Below are 12,589 nucleotides of genomic sequence, written 5' to 3'. Positions count from 1 at the left end.
AAAAAAAAAAAAAAAAAAAAAAAAACTATTATTTACTTTTTAAAAGTGAAATACATGACACCAAAGTGGTGCAATTATAAATATGCAATAAATTCTTTCATAAACCTGCAGCTGAATGCCATAATATTATGTTGGGAAATTTACATACATACCACCCAATTCAAATGTATTTATATATCTAGCACCTAAACTTCTTTACATTATTGCCAACCAAATCATTCATACACATTAAGAATATCACTCATTTTAACTTTTTAGAAAGTGAAAATACACATTTTCATGAATAGGTAAGATGGCATGTTAGATATGTAAGTACATGAGAAATAAGTGATAAATAACTGTTTCAGCAATAAATTTACCGGGAATTTACATACATACCACCCAATTCTAATGTATTTATATATCTAGCACCTAAACTTCTTTACATTATTGCCAACCAAATCATTCATACACATTAAGAATATCACTCATTTTAACTTTTTAGAAAGTGAAAATACACATTTTCATGAATAGGTAAGATGGCATGTATGTAATAATTAAGTATAGAAGTTAGATATGTAAGTACATGAGAAATAAGTGATGTCGCCAAGATATTAGGGGATGAGAAAAAGTTCGCCAGTCCACGATTAAGTTGAAAAAAAAAAAAGTGTGAATGGAAAAATATATTTCACTTATTAAAGACATTTTTGATGTGATATGAAAGATTTGAGATGTATAAATATAAAAAGTGATGTTTAGATGTTAGATGTGTAAATACATAGGAGTTGAGTGGCATATATGTAAATGGCCAATTATATAAAGGGTCACAGAGCTTAAGTGCTGTTTGGACATAAAACTTCAGTGCAGTTTGGTTGGCTTGATACCAAAACAAAATAAAATAAAATTTTGGGAGATTTGAAATACTACGAAATATCAATTTATTGTACATTTGGGAATTGCCCAAATCATTATATTTCAAATCAAGCAATGCACTTGTCGGTTATTCCAACATGTCATCATCTCGGAGCCACACCAGCCGCCAAGGCTACCGCGTACCATTGCTCGTTGCTGCCGCTTTGCATCAACCCTCATCCACGTCCGAACATTTTAATGCATTCAATTTACATTCACCCAAATAATAATCATTTTTCTAAAACACATGCGCTTCAATTAGTCCCAACACTATTAAAATGCATATATTTAAAAAATACCCAACCAAACAATTCCTTAAAACTCTCATGCGGTCCTGCATCGGACTCTTGTTAACTCGGGCCTTTTATTTTAAGGCCGTGGTTATGCCGCAAAAAATTACTCGGGAGCTAAAGTCTTTAACTTAGATCGACAACAATGATAGGAGGTGTTCGATATCCTATAAGTGCTTTATGGCACTTTCTACAAGCTCCAATTTCACTCTTATGCCTAAATCCAACCAAGGTTCAATTTTGTTACAATTATAACCCTCAACAAACATTGGCACATGGAAGCGCGAAAAATTACTCAGGAGCTATAGTTTTTAACTTGATCTACAACAATGATAGGAGGTGTTCAATATCCTATAATTGCTTTGTGGAACTTTCTACAAGCTCAAATTTCACTCTATGCCTAAATCCAACCAAGGTTCAATTTTGTTACAATTATAACCCTCAACAAAATTTGGCAAAATGAAGATGTGTTTATCTACAAGTTTTGAACAGATAATTGCAGTAAATGATACTTACATTCTTCATTGCTTCAAGAATCAAAGCAAAAGTTTCCTTTCTGAGACCACTTAGCCAAAAGACCATACTCCTACCTTTGAGCCAAATCTGGACCAATAAATTCTTTCATAAACCTGCAGCTGAATGCCATAATATTATGTTGGGAAATTTACATACATACCACCCAATTCTTCCACTACCACCCAATTCTTATGTATTCACATATCTAACAACCAAAGTTTAATATGTAGACTAATAACACATTGGTGTCATAAATCTATGCATCAAAAGATACATTTCACTTTTAAAAAGATATTGACGGTGGTATTTTTGACATGATGTTAAAGGATTTGAATGGTATGCATATAAATCTGAATGTTTATGTATTAAATATGTAAATACATAAAAATTATGTGGTATGTACCCGCCTCTCATCTCAAAAATGCACATAAATCCCGATAAAATAAGTGATCACTAACCTCATCTGGTTAAAGCCGTGGGGTCATTCTTATCGATGATATTCTTATAAAAGCTCCACATTTTATGTTCGGGTGTGATAGCTTGTTGGCCGAATGAGTGTTTCTTCACGTGATCTCGAACATCATCAGCCATGGCTATACTCTCCAGATAAACTCGAATTGCTCCCCCTGGCCCTGAGCCAAATACAATCCCAAAAATATGATTCTCGAGCAAAGCTAATCAAACTAATTCATTTCGACTCAATTACCTAAAACGCTATCCCCTTCGTCTCGAAAATCATATGGAGAAGGAAAAATAGCGGTGTGCAGCTGTCGATGGCGAAACAAATCAAACAAATCCTCGTAAAAACCATGAAAAGAAAGACGAAGAAGACGAAAAAGGCTAAAAGTCATAAAATCATACAGGATTGGAGAGGGCCTTGTATGGTGAATCATCAATCAACAATGTATTTGATGGAGAGTACTCTCCCTTCTCCCATGGAAGGTCCGCTTCCTCTTTGTCCCACAACTTCATCAACTCCTTTAACACCAATGGTTTATGCCTATTCTCAATTGTATTAAACCCAGTAAATGTGCATTTAGATTGATCCTGCAAAATAGATGCAAAAAAGAATATAAAATATTTAGATAAGTAATGACTATAAAAAACTATATGGATAATAATAAATTAAAGGAACTAATTACACCATTATAAAGTTGAGGCAAAATAAAGTATCACGGCGTATTACTTCACACATAGCGAATGCAAGCGAACAACGACAAACTAAGTACAGCTAAAAACAAGTTAAATATGGTTTCATTGTGCTTATTTGTTTTGGCTAATTAAATAAAACTGATTACTTATGAAGCTTAAGTAACATATCAGATTATGCTAACTTGTATGAAGTTTATGAAGCCAAAAAAGTAATTTGTTTTGGAAGATTTACAAACATACCACTTAAATCCTGTCCATTTATATATGTAACACCTAAACTTCAATTTTTATATATATGCAACTTTAACTATGAATGAAAAGGTGTATTTCACTTTCAAAAATTAAAATAGTGGTATTTTTTATGTTTAGCTGTTAGAAATGTAAATAAATTGGAATTGCGTGGTATGCATGTAAATGCCCCAAGCTTAAAATACATCGGTAGATCTCTGAATAAAGCTTATTTGTTTACAGGTTAAGTCTATTGTGTATAAACAGCGTTTCTTCACTCAAGTTTAGCACTCATTTAAGGAAAACAAATTTTCTTATATTATCTTTTATCGCGTGTCGATTAAATCATGTTTATTTCTGTAAGCCTGTTTGTTTATAAGCTCAAAACTATCTTATTGTAAAGCCTATTTGGCCTAGTGGTTGGGTGCTTTGTCTTACAACCATAAGGTATTAAATTCAAAGATTAAAAATTACAATTGCGTATGATTTTAGAAAAGAAAAGCTCAAAACAATCTTATTTATGCAACCAAATAAAGCGTAATAAAATTTGACTTGAGGACAATAGAAATAAGATTGAACGAGAATGTTAGAAATTGTGAAAACATAAATTCATAAACAAAAATGAATGAAACATGATGATCCTTAAAGCTAAATATTACAGATTATGAAAAAATAAATTCAACTATAATGAAATTTAGAGGTTTAGCAAAGTAAAACAAAACGCATGCAACAGAATATGACAGTAACAAATACACCGGATACTATAATCATAACGACTTGATTATTCACATACCCAGCAAAAAAGTAACCTGTCTTTGGAATCCCGCATTACATAATTGATGACTCCAATAATGTTATTCCTAAAGAAATAAATAAAAAATGGCACATTGGTTACAAGAAGATTAGAAACAGTAAAATAAGCAAAATAATAATAGTATAACGAAGGTATGGAAAGAATTATTTCTATAGCACTGTAAAATATAAAACTTGATGGATGTCAAATAAGGAAGAGAAGAAAATATAAATACAACACAACTCTTATGTATTTACATATCAAACATGTAAACATTCATATTTACATCCACAGTACTCAAATCTTTAACATCACAAAAAAAAAAAAAAAATGCCACCATCAGTATCTTTTTAAAAATGAAGTACATATTTTCATGCATAGGTTTATGACACCAAGGTATTATTGTGAACTCCAAACATTCTGACCTCTCCCCAACGACTCTGCATTTATTTTAATTTATTTTTTCATTTTGAGAAAGCTTTGGAGGGTCAAATTTTCAGAAGGCAAATTGAATTGTAGACAAGACATTAGCCGGAGATTACACCCTCATTTTGCGAGAAATTTTTGATCTGGGATTCAAAAAGTGCAAGTCCCTATGGTTAATTACCCCTCCAGATAACGGGAGAGCACTTTCGATAAAGGTCAATCATTAATAATTGAAAATTTAACATATAATAACAGAGAGATAACTTTAAGTTATAAAATTTATCACTTGAAGCTTAAAGTGGATGATGGGAAAATGAAGACGAAACTCGATCAAGATCTTATGGTTCTGTTGTCCCGGGTCGCATTGTCGATCAAGATCTTATGTTTCTGTTGTCCCAGGTCGCATTGTGTCTGATCTACTTATTTAGAGAAAATAGTCGACCTACTATGAAGGAAGAATTCTTCTCAGCAACCATGGGTTATTTCGTCCAGGAGATTTTTGTAGATTTGGGGTGAAGATTTTTCTAAGGGGACAAATTTAAATCAACCTTAACTAATATAAGATTTTATGTCAATCAATTGTACCCTTATGATTCACAACTCAACAGGTAGAAAATTGTTGGAGAGATACGAGCTACTGTCGTAAACGTAATAAAATGATGCAATTTGACGAAAACCACTAGGTCAAAGGGCCCTGATCGTAATCGCTATTTTATAGTGGCATTTAGCGGTGAAATCACACGGACAGAGGACTCGGACTACATCCTTACTGGCACGCAATTGCTTTGATTGTGAATATAAAGATGCATTTGATACGACATACATTCTTTGTGAGCTGAAGTCAATCAGAAGTTTGTTACCCTAGACAAATTGTTACGACGTTGATGAAATTTTATTTTCAAGTCTAGTGATTTATTTTAACTTGGAGATTCAGGTTGATTACATTGAAAATCTTGATTTAAAATTAACCCCTCCGGATGAAATTTTCAATCAACATGACCATCATCGGGAGTTAAGCATTGAAGGGGGCGTTCACTTTAGTTAGGTAGAATTTTAGGGTATGAGTCTTGTTAACTCCTGTTTTTAAGAAGACGAATCAGACTATATGATTTACACTTGTAAATTCGCACTTTAAGATGTGACCATTTATTTTAATACTTGACTCGTCAACTCCAGTCCTTACAAGGAGAAGAATCGGACTAGTTAAATGGGATTACCACCCTTTCTTAAAGGCAATGCGGCCCGATTAGCCTGCGTAGCATTCTCGAACCTAATATTTGAGCATTCAATATTTTTGGAGCACATGCAGGCTTTTGAAAATGTGTAATTGATTAGTTTATATAAACACATTAACACATACATATCTTAAGAATATCTCAAGTAGTACTCATCTAAGTCTTAAGAGTGGACTCATATTTCAATGTCTCATTTGACTTGAGAGATAACCATGGACTTTATGTAGAGTTTAAAATCATTTAGAGCTCAAAGTATTTTCCAAATTATTATGATTTTAGGATTTAAAAAGGGACCGTTTTCTGTTTGCTAGTAGGTGTTGCGAATCTGGTGATGAATTTTAAAACAACAACAAAAAAGCCTTAATCCCACTACGTGGGGTCGGCTACATGAATCATTTTTCTCCATTGCGTCCAATTTAGTGTCATATTTTAATTTAGTTCTAGTAAATTAAGATCATTTTTTATACAATAAGCCCAAGTCTTCCTAGGTCTACCTCTGCCTTTCTTAACACAAGTCGAATCTAAAACATCTACTCTCCTAATCGAATCATCAGATGGTCGACGTTTAATGTGACCAAACCATCTAAGACGACTTTCTCTAATTTTGTCCGTCACAGGAGCTACACCAACCCTATCACAGATATATTCATTTCGCATTTTGTCTCCAAGTGTAAAGCCACTCATCCACCTAATCATTCTCATCTCGGCAACACTTATTATTATGCTTCTCTTTTAATGGCCAACATTCAATGCCATAAAGCATTGCAAGTCTCACCACCGTCTTATAAAATTTTCCTTTCAGTTTAAGCGGTACTTATCAATCACACAAAAAGCCCGACGCATTCCTCCACTTCAACCAACCAACTTGAATTCTACTATTACATCCCCATCTATATCACCACCGCTTTGAACAACATACCCAAGATATCTAAATCGTTCACACATTTTAATAATTTGATCACCCAAAGTCACACTTCTGTCATTAGTGCTACTACTACTAAAATTACATTCCATGTATTCAATTTTAGTTCTACTTAAATGAAGGTCTTTAGACTCCAATGTAGATCTCCATAATTCAAGTTTTTTCTGGGCTTTTCTCTCGTTTTATTCACGAGAAGGATATCATCAGCAAAAAACATACACCAAGGTACATCCTCCTGTAGATGTCCAGTAAGACCATCCATAACTAAAGCAAAAAAATATGGGCTTAAAGCCGATCCCTGATGTAATCCAAGAGAAAAAGAAAAATATTTGGTTAATCCTCCTTTAATTTGAACACAAGTAACAACTCTAGTATACATATCTTTAATGACTTGAATATAAGTCATATCAACACTTTTCTTCTCAAGAACTCTCCAAAGGATATCTCTTGGAATCTTATCGTAAGCTTTTTTTAAATCAATAAAAATCAAATGCAGATTCTCCTTATTACCTCTGAACTTCTCCATCAAACCTGTCAATAAATGTATAGCTTCCATATCCAAATTGATTATGAGAAATTTTCGTGATGCATCTTAACCTATGTTCAATTACCCTCTCCCATAATTTTAAAGTATGACATATCAACTTAATTCCTCTATAATTTGCACACTCTTGTGCATCCCCTTTATTCTTAAAAATGGGGATCAAAATACTCTTCCTCCACTCCTCAGGCATCTAATGCGATGGTAAAAATGAAACTTTTTATTATTATTCACGAAATTAAGATCACTAAGGTCTGATCGTATTTTCAGAAACTTCATTAAAAAATTTATCAAAATAACTCACCCACTTATGTTGAATATCTTTTTCTAAGAAAAATATTTTTTGATTTTCATCTTTAATGCACTTTACTTGAGTTGAATCTTTACTTTTATTTTATCTTTGTTTGGATAGTTTATACATATATTTTTCACTCTCCTTAGTATCTAATCTCTTATAAAGATCATTAAAAGCAAAATGTTTAGCGTCACAGATTGTCCTTTTATACTCTTTGAAGGCCGTTTGATATTTTTCTCAGTTCTTAAAACTTTTATATTTAAATCAATTTTTATAACATAATTTCTTATATTTTATCTTTTCTTGCACATTATTATTCTACCACCAACTATTTTTATTAATAATTTTTTTTTCTTTTGACTCTCGAAGCACATCTTTTGCTACTTGTTTAATAGCGTTTGTTAATTTGTCTCATATAACATTTGCTTCTTCATGAATATCTCAAAATTTGAAATCTTGAATTTTACTCATAAAAATAATTTTATTTGTGTCTTTTAGGTTTCTCCATCTAATTCTATGATGATGAGTCCTAGTATTCTTTATTTTACAACTCTTATCTTAAAATCTAGAACTAATAAACGACGTTGGGTACTTAAATTCTCAGTTGGAATGACCTTACAATCTTTACAATCTCGACGATCTCTTTTTCTCATAAGAAAATAATCAATTTGTGTTATATTAGATCCACTCTTATAAGTAATAAGATGCTCATCTCTTTTCTTGAATAAAGTATTAGTAATAACAAAATCATACGCTACAGCAAAATCTAAAATAGCTCTACCTTCATTAATTACTCAAAAATTGTAGCCACCATGAGTATATCTGAAGTTTTCTACCACTCTACCGACCTCTACCGCTACCACTCTACCGACATGTCCATTTAAATTTCCTCTAATAAAAATTCTTTCTTCAAGAGGTATCATTTGTATTAAGTCTTCTAAGTCACTCCAAAATTTAGCTTTAGATCCTATATCTAAACCTACTTCAGAAGCATAAACACTTATAATATTAAAAATCTTAGTATCAATGATAATCTTAAGAACTATAACTCTATCACCAACTCTATTAATTTTTACAATATTATATTTCAAACTTATCAATAATTACACCTACATCAGTTATAGTGCAACTCTTACAAGAATATCAAAGTTTAAAACCTAAATTATCAATCTCCTTAGTCTTTTCTCCAACCCATTTAGTTTCTTGAATACATAAGATATTAATTTTTCTATGAATCATAATATCAACCAATTCTATTAATTTACCATTGAGAGTACCAATATTCCAAGATCCTATCATACTATTAGTTTCATTAGTTTCATAGACCAACTTTTTTACCCGCATTCGTTCGTAGTGTGAGAACCCTTGCTATATTTGACACTATACCTAGGCGCCGATGTAACGACAGTTACACATTTATACTGTATTCAGGTCATACAACGAGTCTTTTTTAGGGGACGCCCTAAATTTTACACAATGATTAAAATGATTCATGCCATTTTTTTCGACAAATTTTACGCTAGTTGTCCATTACCTAACGCAACCCTCCACTTTTCACATCCGGGCTGGTAATGAATATTAAAGTTTTGAAAATTTTAAGTTTGAATTATTTTTTAGCACTATAAGCCTAAATTCAAGGGCCCAAACTTTAAAATACATTAACTCTAAAAAGCCTAAAACTTGAAAGCCCAAAAGTTTAAATATTTTAAAATCCTAAGAGTCTGCATTTTAAAAGCTAGAATTTTCAAATTATTTTAAAATTTCAAATGATTCACATTTTAAGCTGTCTTTAAAGTTCAAATATTTTAAGATTTTAAATTAATTACAAGTCCAAATCACCAAAAATTTCAGCAACCTCCCAGAGTCCCTCCCAGTTAAAGAGCACTGGAGAATGTCAGTCTTCCCAGCTATCTCAAAAGACTCGCTGGTCAGTGTCGTAAGGCACTACGACTGGGAGCAAAAAAAACATTTTAACCTGTGATCTGAAAAGACATGACACATTCAAAATACCTGCAAAAAAGGTTAGATCAAAGTCAACGTTCCTCGAGTGGTACTTTGTTTTTCCCGAACGGTACTTAATTCCTACAGGCAGGTATTTGTTTTTTGTACAGACGAGTACTTTAAATCCCCAATTTTTAAAGATAATTTTCCAGAAGAGTTCGTGATTTCCTCACCTGACTTGTATTGTGCTCTCCTTGAATGTAGTCTTTCGAAAATTTCACAATTACCCCTCTGAATGACGACCATGATTTTTTATCGCAATTTTCGACGACCATGATTTTCGAAAATTTTGGTAATTTTTGAAAATTTCACTTATATCTCTCTGAGTGAAGGCCATGATTTTCGACGACGATGACGACAACACAAAATAAAAGTACAACACAATTTTCTCTTCTTTTTTTTAATACAATGCACAACAAACACTAAAAAAAATGAACAACAATAAGTGGATTCAGATAGGTTCTGATGAATTAATCAACTCAACGCAAATTGGGCTCTATTCGAGCTTGGCTACAGGGAAGAACAGAAGAAATTGGGCGAGTTGGAGCAAAGGCTAGGACAGTATTAGAGGGAGGAATCGCGGCTTGAAAAGGCATCGTAGGGAAGGACGACTAGCTCTGTCTTTGATTTCGTGAACGGAGGAGGCGGATCGACACTATGCAAGGAGCGGCTAGAAATGTGGCTTGAAATAAGAAGTTGGAACAATAGTGTGGTTGGCTCACGTGTGAGGGAAGAAAGCGAAGGAACAATGGAGGCTTGCGGGACCTGCAAAGTAGAGTGGAAGGATTGACCATGGTACGAACTTCCGTCATTGGACAATGAGTGAGAGGAATTTTGCGTCGACTCTTGATGGGAGAAAAGGCGAAGCAGAAGGAAGTGAAAGTTGGGAATTCAAAAGGTCTTTGAACGTGTCGCAATTCCTTCGTACCTTCCCAGCCAGCCCTAGTTGCGCAGTATCGAGTGAACCAAGCAAGCAAGGAAAGGCATATCCCGAGCAATCCCGTTGCTACTTCCCTTCTTAAATCTAGTTTACTGTACCACGAAGAACACGATCAAGAGGGGAAGGGAGGCTTGAGAAGGCTTCTAGTTGGAGAAGAATGAGTAACAGAGAATGAGAGTTCCTCTGTTCTTCTCTGCCGAGAGGCACAACTTCCCCCTTTGATTATGGAAATGACGAGCCAATGAATAAAGAGGAAGAAGCAATAGAGTGCAGAAGCGGGAGCAATTACAAAAAATTCATGCTAAAGTTTTTTAAATTTAAGCTAATATTAATTAAGTGAAATTTAACTAAATTAATAATATTAATAATTTTTAGTAGTTTTTTTTAACGTCAACAGTTATGAGTGTAAAAATCAAACTTTGGGTATTAGATATGTAGATACACAAGAATTGTGTCGTAAGTACGTAAATTTCCCAATAAAATAATACATAAAACAAATATTGACATACTTGTTCCTCGAAGACCATACGCCGACAGCAAACCTTTCAAAGCAGAAGGCAAGAAATTCATCCAAAAAAGGCCTTTTGAAGACTAAAAATACAATACAAAATACAATAATGCATTAGCAGTTTTTTTTGTTTTTTTTTTTTTGCAAAATTATTTCTAACATGAAACTTTAGGAATTCATTTATGATGGGAATTGTTCACCTGATCGCAAGCTAACCTTCTTATATGGCAAACGAGAGCCATGAGAACCAAAAACCACATCACAGAGAATACCATTGAGATCGAGGACGAGCAACTTCTTTCGACAAGGGCTTCTCAATGCTCTCTCAACTGCGACAAGTGTGCTATCCATTTTGTTACCTAAACAACTTCTATTGTCAGGTAAAACTGCAGCGTCTGTATTGTCATTTTCATGAAATTCGCTAGTCAAGCATTTTATCTTATTCACTCTTGCCATGTTGATTTCCTTTACATGTGTTGAAATTTCAGAACATTTTTTATTGTAAATATGGACCTCAGATGGAACAAAAACATTCCTGGAGCCATGAAATGCAGTGTTTGCCAAACAATAATTTTCTTTTTCAGCTGATGGCGCCAAGTTTTTAGCTGCAGGCAAGGGAAAGTCACTTGTTTTCACTGAATCCTTTCCATTTTCTCGTTTTTGTATCGCAGACGGATGGGTCAAACCAAAATCTGATTGAGGTTGGAGTGAAGAGTATGTCATGTGATGTTCATAGTGAAAGCCTTTCCCTCTCCTTCGATACCTTCGACCATGCCTTGTCTTCGTGCTTTTTTGAATATCCAGTGCTGAATCTACCTGCATAGACATTATAATTAAAGAAGTTCAGCAGCTGAATTGCTGCAATACTGATAGTTTTTTAGAAGGGAAATTTACATACGTTGCTCAAAATTCTTAGGTATTTACATATTTCACACCAAAACTTCCATATTTACATTCATAGCACATTGGTGCTTTAAAACTATGCATGAGAAGGTGTATTTCACATTTTAAAAGTGATAATAGTGCTATTTTTGGTGTGATATTAAATATTTAAAAGATACATGTGTAAATATGAAAGTTTAGGTGTGACATATGTAAATACATAAGAATTGTTTGCTGTGTATGTAAATGCCACTAGTAAGAATAACAAAAAGCAGAAACAGAGAACTGAGAAAGCAGAAGAAAAGAGCTGTGAATAAGACTGCATTGTATTTCACTTCTTCTTTGTATGCGCAATCGTATATGGCCTATATAGACTCGTTAGCACTTGGGAGTTTTTTACATTGACAGGAATACAAACGGTGGCGATTATGTTGGTTATAGGTGGATGCTTGAAATTGCTTCTGGTTGTTGCAGTAGTGACTTTTTTAACTTCACTATTCCATATCAAGCACTGTGAAGGATGCCAACATAATGAGATTATTCAGTGGTATTCAAATCTGCTAAGTCAAGACTTACTGTTTTAAGCAAAGGGATCTCACAACTTTCCTCAGCTTCAAACGAAGCAGACGAATGCCATTTTTTATGGCTTGAATTTGAGAGAAAGCTAGTTCTTAGATTGTGATCCAAATTTTTAAAATAATGTTGAGTAACTCTCACAGGTACAACACAAGCATCCTCTCTTACGGAGACTCCAGGCTTAAATTTACCACTCTGTCCAGCTTGTCTAGAGCGTTTCGATAGTTATGATTCCATATGTAAAGATGAACATAATTAGTCATGAAAAACTGAAAGAGAAATTCGGTCAACCCTTCCAGGAATTGGTTTATTATACTTCTAGATTATTTGCGTATATCACTTGTTGGATTCCATACCTTTATAGCAGAAATCCTAGAAATAAACTCCCCCCCA

General features: G+C 33.5%; 1 protein-coding gene across 6 annotated transcripts in view; it reads right to left on the bottom strand.

Moving 5' to 3' along the window:
- Positions 1 to 12,589, bottom strand: part of LOC110019537 — a 15,244-nt gene that overhangs the window by 407 nt on the left and 2,248 nt on the right. Inside the window, exons 2-9 of one of the 6 annotated variants that reach the window (XR_002293461.1) lie at positions 10,939 to 11,554; positions 10,740 to 10,821; positions 3,871 to 3,937; positions 2,559 to 2,744; positions 2,404 to 2,464; positions 2,156 to 2,329; positions 1,698 to 1,816; positions 785 to 1,129 (exon numbers count right to left, since the gene is read on the bottom strand). Coding sequence is in view for 4 of the 6 variants with exons in the window: in XM_020717233.1 (XP_020572892.1) it covers positions 2,157 to 2,329; positions 2,404 to 2,464; positions 2,559 to 2,744; positions 3,871 to 3,937; positions 10,740 to 10,821; positions 10,939 to 11,554 (1,185 nt within the window). In the remaining 2 variants the exon portion in view is untranslated. Of the gene's footprint in view, positions 1 to 784; positions 1,130 to 1,436; positions 1,817 to 2,155; positions 2,330 to 2,403; positions 2,465 to 2,558; positions 2,745 to 3,870; positions 3,938 to 10,739; positions 10,822 to 10,938; positions 11,555 to 12,589 lie in introns of those variants that run through there. The other 5 variants (XR_002293462.1, XM_020717236.1, XM_020717233.1 and 2 more) reach the window with 5 other exon arrangements.

Source organism: Phalaenopsis equestris, unplaced genomic scaffold, assembly GCF_001263595.1.
Source record: "Phalaenopsis equestris unplaced genomic scaffold, ASM126359v1 Scaffold000061, whole genome shotgun sequence".
Lineage (NCBI taxonomy): Eukaryota > Viridiplantae > Streptophyta > Magnoliopsida > Asparagales > Orchidaceae > Phalaenopsis > Phalaenopsis equestris.
Note: the sequence above shows the minus strand (reverse complement) of the source record. Positions and strands in the feature narration are given on the sequence as shown.